This window comes from Pinus tabuliformis, chromosome 4_2, assembly GCF_031772625.1.
Source record: "Pinus tabuliformis cultivar Carrire ecotype Pingquan chromosome 4_2, CPIR1, whole genome shotgun sequence".
Lineage (NCBI taxonomy): Eukaryota > Viridiplantae > Streptophyta > Pinopsida > Pinales > Pinaceae > Pinus > Pinus tabuliformis.
In genome coordinates this window covers 863,158,315-863,176,743 of record NC_142304.1, presented here as the reverse complement: position 1 = coordinate 863,176,743, position 18,429 = coordinate 863,158,315, and the positions used below count along the sequence as shown (strand labels likewise).

At 38.2% G+C, this 18,429-nt stretch overlaps 1 protein-coding gene across 1 annotated transcript; it reads right to left on the bottom strand.

The window, feature by feature from the left end:
- Positions 1–461: 461 nt before the first annotated feature.
- Positions 462–1,010, bottom strand: LOC149172397 (uncharacterized). The gene has a single exon (XM_089426309.1). The coding sequence runs from the start codon at positions 1,008–1,010 to the stop codon at positions 462–464; it is 549 nt and encodes a 182-aa protein (XP_089282435.1).
- Between the last annotated feature and the right edge of the window lie 17,419 nt (positions 1,011–18,429).

The window sequence follows — 18,429 nt, the reverse complement described above, 5'->3', positions numbered from 1 at the left end:
AGCTTCTCCAAACCAACAATTTTCTCCTTTGATTCTTGGGAAAAGTAACTGTCCGCCTCTATACTTTCAAGCCTCTGGAGTTCCTCATTTATCCTGGTTAGATCCTCGTTCTGTTTCTTATGCCACTCCTTTGCCCAGGATATTGTTTCCTTTTTCAGTCTTTTGAGGTTTTCCATGAATAAGAAACCTTTATTTTCCTGGGCATCTCTGACAGGGTGAACCCAGGTTTCGTTAAACATCTTATTGTAAGATTCCTCTTGGAGCCAGGAGGCATTGAATTTGAAGGGAGAGGGGGGTTTCGATGGACCCTTAGAGAGCTCCATATAGATCGGGAAGTGATCCGAAGACCCCCTTTCTTCTGTCCATTGCCTGAGTAAAGGGATATCAGTGGCCAGATCCTCATTGATTAAGAAGCGATCTAAGCGTTTTGCCACCCTAGCTTCTCCAATTCTTTTATTTCTCTAGGTAGGCTTCAGCTTGATGAAATTTGCTTCTATAAGATTGTTGGTGGCTAGAAGGTTCCTAAAGAAATCAGATTGTGGATCCTCTCTTGCATTAGGACCCCAGGACTCCGCTCTGCCTATAGAAAAGTTCAGATCGCCTCCCATCACCATAGGGTTATTCTTTACAAGGGAGCTCTCCATCAGATCATTCCAGAAGGGGATCCTTCCTTGACAAGGCCCATAAATGTTGATTATAGAAAAGGGGAATTCAAACTCTAAAGATTGGCACTCAATCCCCATTGCCTGTTTCCTTCCCCATTGATTCAGGATTTTTACTCGACCTTCCCTATATCCCAAGGCCATACCACCAGAGTGACCATCGGCATCCAGTGCTGAGAAAACCCAACCTGGGAGAAGGCCTTTGAGCATAAAAACCACCTCTTCTCCTTTCCCCAGGGTCTCCTGGAGGAGAATTACATCCGCCTTTGATTCCAGAACTAACTCCCGCAAAGCCAATTTTTTGGGTTTATTGGCTAAACCCCTGCAATTCCAAGAGAGAAGGATCATTTTGGAACAGTGCCAGGGGCTTGCACTGCTCTAAGTGCCCTTGTGATGGAGAGCTGCTTCCCATCTGCTACATCATAGATAGCCTGTATTTTGGCAGCTGAGAGTTTTGACTTCCTACCCCTCTTTTTACCTGGCTGTGACTGCGGTGGATGAGGGTCTATTCCACCAACAGCGGAGAAAGAAACAGGTTTGGAAGCAAGAGAGCGAAGGTTGTAAGGACAAGGGGGGGGCTGGTCCAAATGGGAAGGATCTCGGCAACACCCCTCACTATTCAGATCCGGGGAAGGAATGGCATCCGAGAGGTTTTCAATGCAGGTTTCAATGCAGTTTCCAAACATTCCATCAACCAAAATTTTATTATTAACAGAGCTCTCGGGAAAATTTTTGGGCAGGTCCTCTTCCATATGAATGTCCAAAAATTCACCTTTTTTTTCAGTAATAGAAGAGGTAGATGGATTTAAAGGCATATCCTTATGGTCCTCGACATCGCTTGGAGATATGCCTGGGATTTCCTCAGCCTCGGCCTTTTGATCATCCTCATGAATCGCTCCTTCTTTTGGCAGATCCTTCGATGGTTCCTGAAAATCAACATCCTGCACATGGATCCCCTGGTGCATTTCCGAATCCCTTGGTTCCTTCTCCAGATTTGCAGCGGCTTCATTGTTTAGATACTGAGACCATGTAAGCGATGAATCCAGCCTTCCCCTCGTTCGCTGAAACCTTCGTCGTCTTCTTCCCAGTGGACAATCCTTTGCCAAATGCCCATATTCATGGCAGCGATGGCATTGGAACGACAAAAACTCATAGTCTAGGATTTGTTCAAAGGTGAATTCCTTATACTGAAGAATGATTTTTTCTGGCTGTCCTCCACAAGGGTTTAAATTTACCAGAATCCGGGCCATAGATCTGTTATTTGTCTCCAAGAAAGACATGTCCGTCTCTAGATAAGTCCCCAATCTGTTCCCAAGCGCCATGAACACTGATTCCTCCCATAAGAAAAAAGGAAGGCCTGGTGCCCTAACCCAAACCGGAAAGACATCCATTTTTTCGTGCATCGGATCGAACATAGGGCTCCAATTTTTGAGGAGTACTGGAATGTGCCCAAGATACCAATTTCTCTACAAAACCCAATCGGCCGCTTCTTTGGATTCAAACCGGACCGAAAACCAACCTTTCGGGAGAGACAAAACCAGAAAGTCTCTGATAAGGTCTGAATTCCAGTTCCGCTTCCCCCAGGATTTGATGAACTCAGAGGAGAAGGACTTCCCTCTAACTCTACCAACAAGAGTGCGTTCAGCTACCACCAGAGCTTCTTCTATTTTTACATCCATCCCAAGGACAAGATTTCCTTCAATACCTTGGGATTTGACTAGTCTCTGTTTCTTCCGTTGCCCCTCGGGGATTTTTGGAACCTTGGGAATGTCCCCTAACCCTTCAGATTCCTGTCTCTCATGACTCGCACATGGGCCAGAGGATTGAGGGGGGACATCGTCCTCCGAACGATAGTCCTTTGACGAATTTTGAAGAAAGTTTTGAGATTCAATATGGGACTGAAATGTTACTTGAGGCCCTTTGACGGACCGCCTATCTACCCCCTTCGACTCTTGTGTGGCTTTTGTAAACTGTTCCGGCCCTCCTCTCTCTTTCTCATTATGTCTGCCTGCCGCGATTGAAGCCCTTGTGACGGGAGCCGAAGCTCTTGCATTGCCACCCGGACTGTGCCCTAACTTTGAACCGAGGATGACAATGCCTTCCAACCCGCCTGAGAGTACTGGATCATCAAGCCCTAGAAACCCTTTGCTGCCGTCGGAAAGTAGGATCTGGTTCTGTGTAGTCTCCTGGATTATGGGTACATTCGAAAGATCGCCCTTAGCTTCTTGGCGAGCCTTTCTGGAATTTCCTAGACTCTTCGGTAGAGTGAAAGGTGAAACCGCCTGTTTCTCAAACTTCGAACTGACCGGACTAGGGTCTAGGGTTTCCACCGGCCCGAAATAGTGTTCAACATTCTGGGGAGTTGGGTCTTTACCCCAAATAGAGAGTATGTCTTCCATCGACGGGTTTAGGTCAATTCCTTCCTCCGCAATAACCATGGTTACGTGTTGGGGGTACCGTCGCTGTCGGAAAGTCGGGCAATGTAAAAAACCGGATCGAAAAAACCTGTTCTGTTACCGACTGTGGTAAAAACTTCTGTATCGGAACCTCCAGGTGTCTGATTATGCAGGGGGATGCTAACACCTACCAATCACCCGTGTTTGCTACCTGGACGAGGTCTTCAGGCGAAAAACTATTCTCTAGCCCTCGTGACTGGGCCCTAGCCGCAGCCCTACGGCCTAGAACTGGCCCTGCGCCAGCTACCCAGATCTCCCCGTCACCTCGCTCCATGCTCCAAGCTCCCTATCACCGTGCTCCATCGCTCCCGAATCTACTTCAACTATAGTTTTTACCTATTTTTACCTATGAAATAGGTATATTTAATCCGTTTGGTGGTTTTTTGAGCAGGTTTACAGTTGACACAATGAATTTGACATGCATGATCATGAATTGTACTTTTGACCATAGAGTATACTTTTATCTCTTTTTCGAGCTCTGTTAGACATTGAAAAAGGAACCACCCTAGAGTCCTCTTTAAGCTCTTTTTAGACTCTCAAAATATGAAAAGATTGCTGAGCACTTGTCCTTTTTAGCTCGTAAATGGATTGGAAACGACACCTACTCAGTATAAGTTAAACCCTTTTCTAGATTGAGATAAATTACTTATGAAAAAGGAATATGTTGATCGAACATGGTCAATAGGTTCTCTCTTGTATTGTTTTACGCTTTTTCAGACTTGAGAGAAAAATTTATGAAAAAAAGCTTGTGGAGTTTTCTTTTTGTCCCTTTTCAAACTCTCTAAACATGAAAAGGATCGAGTTCTCATTGTTGTTAAACTCGTTAAAACATCAGATAGCGACAAACTTGTCCATCATGACAAGACCGAGTTTCACATTTGCTAGGCTCGTTAAAACATCACATAGTGATGGATTCACCCGAAGGGTGGAATTATACTACAAGCATATGTTATCCTCCTCAAGGTTGTTAAAAAATAAAGAGGTACTAGTCAACAATGACTGGGGAAAATGGGAAAAGGGATAAATCACTTTATGGTAGAAATTTTCTATTGAACATGACACTTTCACTTCATCTCTATGACTATTTGGGTTGGGTTGTCTGCTTGATGGTTATCATAACTATGGTCTATCATACCATCCATCACTTTGGTTTTGGGTCAATGCTGCCAATTCATTCAGTGTCACCAACATGTTCAAGAGAAGTCACTCAGTAAACTTCATCCTTTTCAATACTGATAACCTTCATTTTCATGACTGCCATTCGTAAACATTTTGTCGTCAGTCACATTCTGTCTTCAAAAACATTACAGTCATTTTGTGTCATTGATGGGGGATACATCAAGGCCCTCTTGCAATGAGTCGCTTCTTGTTGACATCAGCACATTATACAAGAAGTTGACTTAGAAACACCCTTCCAGTACCTTGAGGCTTGCATACATCAATGGCAAGTTTCTCGCTTCCAATGACAGGTTGACATCACAGGCCTTCCACTGAAATACTTTGTATGGTGATAGACATGAAAACACATATTCACACCATGCAGAATGTACTGTAGTACCTTGAGAATCATTATCATTATTAGTTATTTCTCTCACGTTTGTTAACATCTTACATCATTGGCTGGTAATCAGATGGTGTCTTCCCATGTTCGACTTCAGATCACATTTTCACATGGTTAGACTCATACTTGAGCGAATGATTGGACGAGATAGAAGACCCTGGATCTAGTTTCATCCATCTGGGCTACAATTTCAGGAGACTACTAAATCATATGTACAATGGCTTTACACAGATGGTCATCCTATCATGGGTCTATATCTGTAGACGGCTATCTGATTTATGTACTAAAAAGTTTATATGCTAAGTATGGGTATGCCTTCCCTCAGCAATTCATGAAAAATTCAAAGGTACCATGATATTATTTATTGTAATCGATGCAGGGCACCATCCGCTTCAGATCCTCCTCAACACATCATAAAGCATATCACTCAACATTATCATTTTCGACTTCATGCTTTAGGGGGCAACTGTTACAGGTCTATTTGGGCACATCACTCCCAACATTCAGATCAGTACAATTAGGGCTCATCAAACCCTAATTCAGTTGTTACATGCCATAGAGAAGTCATCAAGTTGAATGCTTCCATCCATGAAAGTTTCCTAGCTTGAAACCCTGTTGAAATGCCTCCTTGGGACACCAACGCAGCCTTGGTCAGGGGTAACTATGCTGTAGAGTAGATAGGCCCATTCAGGCCTGCACTGTAGTGCACTTAGGCCCTCTTTGACCTACGCTAGGTGAGAATGAGCGAAATTGACATTGGATTCTGGGAATATTCTATGATTCTAGAGAATTATAGAAGGATGCCCAACTCTTATCTCATCCTATGAGGTCTACTTTGGATAGGCTATGGATCAAATATCCTTCTATCCTCTCATCCCTTTCTCTATGGAAAATAACTCCAATTTTGGAAAGCCATTAAATGCCCAATTTATGAAATAACCACATGCATTTCCCTATAAATTGACCACTCATCATAATGATCAAGGGGTTGGAATTTGAAGATTGTAGAGAAATACTGTTGGTTTGAGATTTGATTTCATGTCAAGTAATGTTATTCTACTGGATTGGTGTGATTTTGGTGTGATGAGGGTTGGACTGAAGCTGGATGAGTGAGACGGGATCGAACCGAATTGGGTGTAACTCTTCCTTCTACATTAATAAAGTTGTTTGTTTATTTTCTCATATTCTTCTTCATATCTATAATGATTATGTGTTTCAATGTTGTCGATTCCATTAGTTTATAGTAGATAGATCACATATGCTTTGATTGTTGTCATTTTCTGTTTCTGTCGACAGGTACCAATTGAGCGGATTCGGTTCAAGTGGGAGTGATGGGAGCAATTCAAAGGAGATCAAGGAAGCGAAATATCACATGTAATTTCCTTCATCTCATCTATATACTATAGGAAAAGGTTAAACTACTTTATTTCTGTTGTTCTAAGTGTAACTACCCACATAGGGAAAATGTGTTTATCCTTAGATACAAATTCCATATAACAAATATTAGTTTGAGTAGTTGTGGAAGCACTATCAACTATAATTTTGGCAGGAGTTTCCACTTTCTTTTTGCCACAATTATCAACATTTTTCTTAGAGGAATTGTCTGTGGTTTTCCTAGCATCATCGTCAGAGGATTTCTTAGAAGGATTCTCAGAGTTCTTACTGTTGATAGTGTCTAAAATATTTTTTCTCCTAAGGTTATACTGCCTATGGAATTCCATAATGGCATTCTCAAAACCTTGTTTATATTCATCTCATTCCTTGGAGTCAAGTTCGGTTTGAGTTAGGAGGAAAATTTCTTGCTCCTCTTTAGTGAGAAAAATGGTTTCATAATCATTTATTCCCATCATATTTATTTTCCTATCATATAAATCTTCAACTATATTACCCTCATCATTAGTATAGTTTTCCTAAAAAGGAGGCCAAACTTGCTAGTCTGGACCCTTTTGTTCTCGTTGTTTAATCTGGGGGATATTCCTTTTGAAGTTTGGGTTCCTATTTTGAGGAAGATTTTTATTTTCTTTCATTTTAGCTTTATCATATATGTTTACTCTTTGCATCATCTTTTCCACTACCCTTACTAGGTTATCAATTTTGTGATCAGAGGCAGAAGTGGAAGGCTCTTCCTTAATGGTAACATGCGTTCAAATTTTAGTTTGGCCTTCTTGACTAAGATGTTAGCTTAAACTTTTATAGCATTGGCTTGCATTTCTTCTAAAGTGTTAAGGTGTCTCTCTCTAAGTTGATACTCCATGTCTACATCAAAACAATTAGGAAAATCAATTAAAGCAAGGCCAAGGGAGGGTTTGATGTCTGTAGGAATTGCATTGTAAACAATGTTAAATCATTCACAGTATTCCTCTACAGTCTCATTTGGTTTCCTTTTAAGTATTCTGTATTCAGTCAGGAGTTGAAGAGGATTTTCTTGATTTCCCATCTAGCTAAGAAATTTTGATGGAATGCATCAAGGTTGGCTATACTTCCTGGAGGTAAAATCCTAAACCATTTTTTGACATCACCTCCTAAACTTTGAGAAAACAATCTCATCTTTACATCAACCTCATCTACTTCTTGAAGGTCAAAAACATCATTCATTCTATCCATGTGTTGTTGAGCAGTATGAGAACCAGTGTTATCAAACGTTAGAATTTTGGATTGATAGTCTGCAAGCATAGCATTTAGCTGGCCTGGTAACACCAAAGGTGCATACCTAGCTGCCATAGCTGGTCTGAGAATTTGACTGGAAGATGAACCTATAGAAGGTGTATTTGTAGTAACTACAGGGATAGTATGAACAACAGTCTAATTTGTTGTGGGTGAAAAAGTAGAGACTATAGAATGAGTAGGAATAGGGGGTTGTAGATTAACAGACTGAGAAGACTGGGTGGACAAAGAAGCTGATGTAATTGTTAAAGCTGAAAATTCAATAGATTGTTGAATATAAGCTTCTTTAATGGCTTGGTCCAAAACTGAGACTAGACCTTGTAATTTATCAAATTGTTGTAGGTATTCTAGATCAAGATCTAATTCAGGAGGCTAAGTTTGGGGTATATATGGTCGCAGTATAGCTTCATCAATGACAGTCTAATCTACAAAGCTCTCAGTTTTTGTCCTAAACAAAGTATGCTCAAACGGCGAATAAAAATATGTGTCTTGAATAGTTTCAAACTTCTAAGGAAGAGAGTTATACCTAGACACATGACTATTATAAGGAAGAGAGTTGAACCTAGACAAAGGACTCTACCCTGGCTCTCTGTAAGACTTCTCTTTCTCACTGATTTCTTTGGATTATCTAAAAATTCAGCAAGGTTGGGATCAGGGTCTGCTCTAATGAAAACTCTTTTAGGAGCCAGATCTATTGAAAATTCATCACATGGCTAATAAAATTAAAGTTAATAACACACTCAAATATATACAAATATTACAACCTCAGATCATGTATTTCATTGTGATATAATAGTTTTGATTTATTGAAATACTGATTGTCTACTAGGGAATAATTTTTTTTCAATTTAAAAATTCTTCTTCCCCAGTATGGCCACCACTATGTTGTCATTTTTTATTTTTGAGGTTGAGGGAGTAAACACATAGGACAACATCAAAACCACTTTGGAAGCTGGGATCTAGCCCTACCAGCTTCAGAGAGGAATCTCTTTGAAAAATTTAGATATGTTTTATGTGAATTTTAGGCTAGTTATTATTGTACTGATTTTCTTTTATTAGATTTCTTGGTTGATTAAATTGTTATAATTCCATTGGGCTATGGAGTCTAAATATCAACTGTATCTACACCACAATTTTAAGGAGTTTCATAGGGCAAGCTAGGTTGCACTAGTTTGAACTTTCATAATTTTAAATGGGTTATGAAACATAAGAAATGTAAGATTCAGTAGAAACTAAGGAGAAATGAAGGATTCCTTAATTTGACTTCAGCATAAAACATATAAATTACTAACAACTAGAATAATGTGCTCTGTATAACATATCCTATTCGTCACAATTTATGTTATGTAATTAATCTTTTCAGAAATAACAAAGAAAGGAGACAATGATTAAACACATGAACAAAAGAAAAACATCACCAATTCATACAACACATGAATCCTGTGAAAATGTCCTTGTATTATTGATGCTTCTAGCAACTAGAAAATTACAATTTGCAGAGGAAATTATATTCAATAATCAACCTGTAATACTTCAAATAGTGAAGTATTTATAAAAATAATTACAAAATGATTTACAAAATCGTTGTCTCAACTGACAAGGTATTATTAGCATTATACTAAACAATAAGATGGATATTCTACAGAATTATAGGCAAAGTAGACAGCTACATGAAGATGTGGCTCTATTTTGGAGGATTCATTTGTTGAATCAACCAATAACTATACTGCACTAATGTGCTAGCTGATGTGCTCGCTGAGGTTCTTGCTGCATTTGAGTTTCTTTTTACTACAATAGATCACATAGTTGGTCCCACCTTTTTTCATCTTGGATGGTTAACTTGATTACCCTTTGGTATATCTCATGAACCTCAGTGTACTATGAAAATGTTGGATTTATAGTGAAAATATGTTTTACCTCATGCTGGATAAAGAAATCATTTCCCATTGTCTCAAAGAATGCTCTACTTGTCATGCAGCCTTTTATACCACTGAATTTCATACTGTCTCTGGCCACTTCCTTCATCTTTTTAACATAATCTTCTTTAGTAATTGGTTTGTCATTAATCACATATCTGCTGGGAAATCCTTTCTGAATTAATGCTTCAATCCTGTTGAAGAATCTATTCACTCCCAACTCGAGTGTTTCACATTTCTCCTCTAATTGTTTAACGAGATTTCTTATAGTTAAAACCTTTTTAACTTCCAAGATGGTCATAGTCCTTTCATCAATTCCTAACTCTCCCAATTCATATTCATTCTTTGAATTCATGAATTTGATGATGTTGGAAGCTTCTGTACGCATGTCTACCAACTTCTCCCTTACTTTAGTAATGGTTTGAGTGACGTTTTGTATCAGTTCCTTTTGTTAAAAATGGATTTGGATGCATGGCCAAATCTCATTCATGGAGTCCAAAATTTCCATCCAAATGGTTTCCTTGGCTTGGGCAAAGGTTTGACCAATTATTGTATCCTTCTCCACCTTCTGTAAACTCTATAGCAGCCTTTGTGACTCTTGCACTTTAGCCAAATGAGAGGCTTTAGTTCTAGCTTTCTGTTCTTGCAGAGCTTTGAGCTGCCCCTGCATAGTCTTAATCTCTTATGACTAGATTGACATATTTTCTAGTGTCTTTGTCACCTGCTTAGTGCTCGTAGTTTGAGTTGAAGAGGTTGTTGCAGTTGTAGTTCCTGTAGCTGGGATTTGTGTGAGGGGTATAGCATCCATGGGGACTGTGGCTACCCTTTGACTCTGTTCTTTCTATTTAATCATCTTCTCCATTTCTACCTCCATCTTTCTAATCCGAACATTCTACTTCATGATTAACTTCATCATGTCAGCCTTATGTATCTCATTTTTTTCAATATCTTTAGTCAATGGATCCTTTGTGGCTGGCAGTTTGAGCTACTTTCTCAATGCTGCAATGTAAATATTTTTCTTCTTGATGATCTCCTCTGCAAAATTTATATATTTAGGATCATATCCTATATTGACTACCAAATCTTCCAAATATTTGATCCTAATGTCCTTTCCTAAAGAAGATACCTTTTCCATTTTTAACTGGGACTGAATGTTTGCATATGAAACCTGCAACTTTGACAATGACATTGAAGTATTAGTTAAGGTAGAGGAAATCATCTCACCCATTTGTTTATGCATCTTTGTTTGATCAATGGGATGGATATCTTTGGTGTTGAATTCAAATGTTGTGCTCTTTTAATCTGTTGGAGTCTTAGGATGTGGAATTTGAGCCTCAAGGAAGGCCATCTACATCTTTCCTTGTTCTGTATAAAACAATGATAATAATTTGCTCTGTGAACTAGAAGTATGCTTCCAAAACTGAGTTTAGGTGTTGTTCTTAAGAATTTCATTCTTAAGTTTGATCTCCCGGTACATGTCAAAAACACTCTTTTCCTTTTCTTCATGGACATTATGTGAATCTAGCTCTGTATCTTTTTCATAGGAGTGGCAGAGGTGTCAGGTAGAGACAATGCTAAAGGGATAAGGGAGAGAGCAATTTTCAGAGGGGGTAGGAGGCAATAAGTGGCATCGACTGGGGGGGTGCGAAAAGCGGAAAGGATGCCACGTAGTGATGGGGCCTGACAAAGAATATCACCTTTTTGAACCCCCCCTCGAGCAGTAAAGCTAGGATGGAAAGGGGGGGGGGGGGGGGGGGGGGCGGCGAGAAAATAAATGAGTGTTGTCGATCCTAAAGAGTGGAGAATCCCAATGCTTTGATTGCGTCACCTTTTAACCATAAATGAAAAAACAATTTTTTGTCCATATGCACCTTTGATATTTTCTTTCGAAACTTAGGATAACACTTGGGATATAGAACATGGCATGAAAATACATTATCTCATCATGCCTTTTTCTTTGTACAATGTCATTGTGACTTAGGATAAGGGAAAATAAATAAATTTGTTAGAACCAAACTATTTCTACCTACCCTTTAGCTAAACTAACATTTTTTATTTTTCAAAGGGATGCATTTAGACTAGCAAACCCATAATTATTTTCTTTTATGGAAAATCAAAAACTAGCTAAATCTTATGACTTATTTATCCTATTGATTCAGATTAGACAATTGAACCAATGTCATTTTCTACCTAACTACTAATTTACCAAGATTAAACTGTTTGGAAAATATTTATTCTCTAATCTAATTTACATAAATTCAAACATGTTTAACCATGATTATACTGTATGATTAAACAAATAACTAGTCATTGTGGCATTTTAAACAAACTGCACACAAACTTTATTTATCAATCATGAAGAAAACTATCTATAAATAGTGGCATTTAAATTTGCAACACTTTCAATATTATTTTCTTTTTGTTTTTCTTTCTTTGATGGGGTTTTGTCTTTTATTATTTTTTTCAATGTTTTTGTTTTCCTTTTTTTTATTTATACCCTCATTTCATTTTTATTCTATTTTTATTTTTGGAAATCATTTATAGATTGACAATTATTTACATTATGAGATTTCTAAGATAAAATACTCAATCACCTTGAGATCCTATAAATTATAGGACCCTAACACCATGGAACAAACATGCTAGCACTTACATCCACACTATTATGATTGACATCAATTCCAACATACTTGCTAACTATCATGCAATACCAACTTCCCAACACATCTCCTAACATGGTTTTTGACATCAATTTCAACACACTTATTGGCACTATCCAGACAGAGAATTCCAACTATCCAACAATATCCTCCTTTGGCATTGATGGCAACACCTCTTCACTTCTCCACATTGATGGCGAATCCTCATGAGGCTTCCACACATCTCCTTGCATGAGCCACCAATTGCGTTCCTTCCTTTTCTTGGACCATCACAAATAAATCCCCAATAAGCTTCTCTCCCCCTTTGACATCAATGGAAAAGGGCTTACAAGATGCTTCTTCTTCCCCATGCAATCATCGATTGTCAATGACCAAGGGTCTAGTTGCTGATGTGAATTATTATTTGCAAACTTCTCTTGAAGGACTGATAGCTATTGTTGTTCTATAAACTGTACATATGTTATATGCTTCCCCTCAACATATACTACCTCTGCTTTGAATTCCTCCAGTTTTTTACACCTTATGGTTGTTGGCCAAATACTGTTTTTTCTAGTGCATCGTATGTACCAATTAAAAAGAAATTGATACCAATTAAAATTTCTCATGGTATCATTTTTGTTTCAAATAGAAATCATTAGTGATGCATTGAGATTCTTTTTCACTGTTGTTGGTACTTCGTCCTCTATGCTCACTTCTATTGAGCATCTACATTCATTAATTTTTCTCCCCCTAGGATCAAGCTACTCCAAATATGGATTGTTTCTTAAATAATACCAATTGCACCCAAAAAAAATTGATACAAATTGGATATTGAACTAGGCAAACTCTAATACTTCCTTTTAGAAAGAAATTCCCATTTTGACAAAAGGCTACTCCATACGAACCCATACCACCAATTGACATAGTTATACCAATTGAAATCTAAGGGACATTCAAAGCTTGTACCTATTATGTTTGATGAACACAAGACTGCTGGGAAAAATAAAATTCTCGACTTAAATAAAATAAGGGGATTTCACTTAAGATGTAAACCGTTCATTTCCTATGCAATTTTTCTACTTGAGGCTGACAATTGTTGCATGCTTAATAAAGCAATGCCCCTATGAGTCAATGCTCTTTGATCTCCTTCAGCTTCTTCCTTCCATCTATGTGGGGATTGATCCTATGGACCTGACTTGTCTGAGAGCCTCTTTTCATTCCATAATTCCTTTATAACTCATATTATTTTTGCAACATAAAATATTGTTTTGTACTCCCCCTGAAACTATGCTAGCTACACTCTCCTCTCTCTTTCAATGCTGATAAATTTGAAATAAAAAATATACATTGTTGTAATCAACATGGGGACTCGACCATACCTTCAAAAATTAGATGCACCTTTCTATCTCTTCTTTCTATCTTCCTACATCTAACTTATTCAACCTCCCTTGAGGCCATTCTATTCTTAAACTGAAGGGAAACATATGATCTACTCCCCCTAAGTAGGTTATCTTCCTTCTTCTTCCAAACCTTCAATGGTTGAGTCCTGACAGAAGCATTACATTCTAGCTTCTTCTTAGCCCATGTTTTGGCTTTCTCTTGGCTGCACATGGAAAGAGGAATCTTGTCCTTCATGTCCTATTTCTTAACCCAAGACTTCTTCCTGCATTTTTGCCTTATAGAGGGTTCTACTACAAGAGTAAGACGATCATTATTCCTAGTTTTCTTCTGATTTCTTCCTCCTCTTTTCATCTTGCTCTTTTGATACTAAGCACTCACGAAAAACTTGTATTCCTCTACTCCACTGTTTCTTCTTTCCTTCAAATCTCAAGTTTCTACATTTTCATACATATGTTGAGAAGAATTATTTTTCTCCCCATATCTGTAGCGTGTTGCCTCATGCCCAAATTTGCCACAGTTGTAGAATTCGATTTGGCTTAAGAATTGGGTAGAGGAGTTACTATTCTTGATAGAACTCTTGTGACACATTATATTCCTATAAACATTCCTTCTCATAGCCTGTTTATGCATTCTTAGGTTTCTAATACCCAACGCATATTGTTTCCTTCCATGCTATCTACAGTCTATGGCCTTATGCCCAAAATTATTGTAAGAGAAATAATAACCATGAAAAGCCTTCTGATAGTTAACAATACCTTTTCTTTGAACACATTGTAATTGAGAGGGAAAGCACCTCTGTTGGTTCTTCACGTGCCTTCCATGGAATATTGTGCTAATTCCTTGCATTGTTCCCTGTTTTTTCTTGGATCTCTTCTGCTACTCTCCTTGCTATTTCTTTTTAGCATATTGTTTTTGGATTTTCTTCTCCTATTGATGATGCTTTCTTTTCTGTTGTTGAAGTTCAAAAATTTAGTTTCCTTTGTTATTGTTAGAACCTCATACTTCCTTTACCTTTGAATATGACCTTTCAGCCTTTGCAATCTTAGATCTTGGATTTTCTTTGAGACCCAAACCAACTTTATTGAGAGGGGATCCCTGCTTAACAAGAATCTCATCCAAAGCCTTTTTTTCTCTCCTCAAGCTTCGAATATTGAGGCAACTCATCACTTTCCTTTCTAGGTCATGTCTCAACGAGACTACTTTATTTTGTAGTCTCTCACAGTAAGCTTCTCCATCATTTATATGAATGGCTAACCTCCTATTCAATATGCTAGCCTCTCCTTGTTGAGCATTTATATCAATTATTTTTTTTCTCAAATTCTCATTTTCAAGCTCATACTTGTGCAATTACTCCTTTTTCTTGGTATTTTCGTTTGATATCTCCTTGATTTCTCTTAGAGGAGAGATCAAATTCTTCCTCAAATAGATCCTAAAATTCGTTATCAGAGGTACTAGATGAGCCACCACAAAGATCCAAAACCATCTCTTTGTCCATGGAGTCTTCCATAGCTCTAAGGGGTATCCCTTCTTCATCACTACTAGGGGTACTATTATTTTCTTATATCGATGAGAACACTTGGGATCCCTATTCTTCCTTAGAGAATACATCTTTCGCTATTTCTACTAAAATACGTATATCTTCATTACTACTACTAGATGCGTGGCTATCTCTATCCTCAAATGATTCACATGAATGTCTCGATAATGAGTGACCTATTTATTTATATTTATCACAAAGAAATAGCTTACCTTCTGAGTCACATGGACTCTCATTCAAGTCTTATTATTCACCATCCTTAGAGTGAAGATCAACGGTTTTCTCATAGGACAAAATATCTTCAATATTTTGAGAATCTTTCCTCTTAGATGCCTTCTCCTTTTTCTTTATTTTCTTCTTATCACTGGAAAATAAATGTTCTGCTTCACTACTTAAGCAAAAAGATTCTTTGACCTTCCCTTGAGCCACATTGCAATGTTATCCATATAAAAATTAAAATTTGTTTAGCATTTCCTTTGCTTTATCATAATGCCTTACTTCTTCAACATGTGGTTTAGACAACCCTTTCATGAATATTTCCTTGATTCTTCATTTTTATCACTCTTCTCTCCATTCAATAAGGATTAACATACATCAACATCGAAATCCATTAAATAGGCTTCCATTCTAACCTTCCAGAGTACATACTTGTATCCATTTAAAAATTGAACTCCTTATTTAATCCAAGTTTGATTAGTCATTATTTCCCTCTGATCTACCTTCAAGCAGTTAAGTTGTTCCTAAAGGAACTTGTCTCTGATACCAATTGTTGGAAACAATGTTAATAGCAAGAGGGGGGTAAATTAGTATTAAGGCTACTTTGAACTTTTATGCCAATTTATCTTTACTCATTCAAATTTGGCATCCATTATATGTGAGAAACCATTAACAAATCATAACAACAGCCATATATACCACTACAAGCATACACATCATGAGTAACAAACACATGAGACATAGAGGCTTAATGTGGAAACCCTTCCAGGAGAAAAACCACCAGAGCTTGTTTTGGTTATTGATTCAAAAATAAGAGCATGTACTCTATTAACTTAATATGTTTGTGAGCCAACACTCATAGGAAGAACCAACTCCCTTTGAGTGTTTGCTAGCACCCACTAGAAAGAAGCACCAACTCCCTCCTTTTTCGACACCTGATCAACCTACTAGAAGCACCATACGAAGCACCAACTTCATGGATTTGTCGCAATCACCGACTTGCAAATCCTTGTATTTATGCAAGAACCAAATTGTTGTATGTAAGCTCCAACCCAAACTCAAAAGAAAAACTTACTGCTCACTATAATTGGTAACCTATCTTCCTATTTTCATCTCTTTATTCTCGTCATCAACCTTTTGGTCCACACAATGCTATGTCCTTTGCACACTCTATAGTAGCCCATTGTTCTGATCAAAAGTATACACCAATACACAACACTCTCTGCACTATGCCCACTCTGCAGCAATATACTCACATGATATCTCTACTCTCGACCTTATGTTTCTACTTAGGAACACATGGCCGCTTCTTAGCAATGCACTCACACTCATAGTTCTCCACACAACTCACGTTCCATAGCATATACTCTTCTCTTGGCCCTATTCTAATCCACACGATCTCTCAGCCTCACATAGTAGCACCACCCCTCTAAGCCCCTTTTCTCTGCAACATGGGAACACACAAACTCTTTTTGTAGCATAGGAACAGTTGGCCTCTCCTCAGCAACACACTCACAGACAAATCTCTCCACAATGCTCACTAGCAACAATGGTGCTTTCCCTCACTTTCTCAACTACAATCCTAGGTTTCCTTTCATTGAAAAAAGTGATCAATGTTATATTTGTCATCAATCACTATGTCATTCACACTATCAGAGTATACCTTTGCATGGCTTTTCCATCCTACTATTGTGTCTCATTTCTTGAATTTTGTCGCTGCAACATTAAATCAAAGAATGGGCTTCATTCACTCAACAATTGTGACTGAAATAAAATTAATGCAAGGAATGTCCACCTAAGCATCTTTCAACCTACTAAGAAATAAATCTTAGTAACACTATAGACCCAAGGATCCCTTCCATTAAATTCAGCTTGTACTGATAGTATGGCTCTTTACTGCTCATGACATACTTTTGAATTGTCTTCCAGAGACTAACTCGTATCTCAGGCATGGCTCTCCTTCATGCAATCAATTTTTTTGTTCTAAGGATTTATTCTTCATTTAATTCCTCGTATTACACAAGAAAGATCAAGGATGGATTGTGTCAGCTCATGAAAGACTCCATTATTTCATCCTAGTGAACCATGGTCCTTTCTGTTCTTCGAGCCAAGAGTTTCTACAGTTGCCATTATTCCAACGACCAACTCTTATGTGCGCATTTACTCTTAGTTGTCGACTTATTCATCCTTCATACACCTCTGTGCTACAATTTTGGAGCCCCACATCTCGTAACTTTATTAAAGTGACTATGTTATAGGATATTACGAGATTGTGAGATTCTCAGCCTGGCCTTTATCCCCTTTTTCTTCACCTCTTGTTGTTTTTCCAACATAGGACCGAGAGATGTGACTAGTGGCATAGCATTTAGGTGCTAAGCCCTTTAGGATCCTGTTGAGGGCCTATTACCTTATGTTCTTGCTCTATGCCCTTGGTTCTTTGGTATCCATGGCCAAATGCCAACAACATCGAAAGCTCCCTGGTATCATAAATTTCTCAAAGTGCAATTATAGAGGTTTTACGAAATCTCCAACCTCTGAGATATACTTCCATAATGAAATCATGTTCTTTTCTTCAACCCCATGTCATGTCTCCATAGCAATTAGCTGCCAAGCCCTTCAGGACATTTTCGAGAGCCTATCTCTTTGTGTTATTGCTCTATGCCCTTGTTTATTTGGTCTCTATGACCAAACACCAACAACATTGGAAGCTCCCTAATAACATAACTTTCTCAAAGTACAATTATAGAGGAGTTACGAAATATCTAACCTCTAAAATATACTTCCAAGGTGACATCATGCTCTTGTCATCAACCCCACGTGGCATCTCCTTAGTGGTGACACGTGTCACCAAGATTTCCCCATTAGGCCTCTCATTGATGTTGAATATGACTACCACGTGTGTTCCATACAACCATATCATTTTGATTTCATTTGCCACCATGAGCTCCTCTGGGAAAATCAACTGCTACCATGTATGAATCCTTGGTTTTGCAAACGATTTCCTTTGTAAATCCTTGCTCCCCACAACCCTCGGTTCTTTTAAAAGAATTCATCAATAAGAATTTATGGGGTTCTGATATTCAGACCTTTCAATGTCCTAAGATTCCAAACCTCCAAGGTCCTAATACTTTGACCCTCAAAAGTTTCAAAGTTTCGAAACTCGAGGTTCCGATATTCGACCTGCTTCCGATATTCTACCTTCCCTGGTTCCAAATTTTGCTAGGCCCTGAGATTTAGGGTTCCAATATTCTGATCTTCCAACATCCTGAGATTCTGACCCTCCAAGTTCCTGAGACTCCAACCTTCTAAAGTTTAGAAGTTCCAAAATTCGGGGTTCTGATCTTCGGCCTACTTCCCTTGTTTCAAGGTTCCAAAAT

Coding starts and splice junctions, on each gene's coding strand:
- LOC149172397 (XM_089426309.1), bottom strand. CDS start 1,010: ATGATCCTTCTCTCTTGGAATTGCAGGGGTTTAGCCAATAAACCCAAA.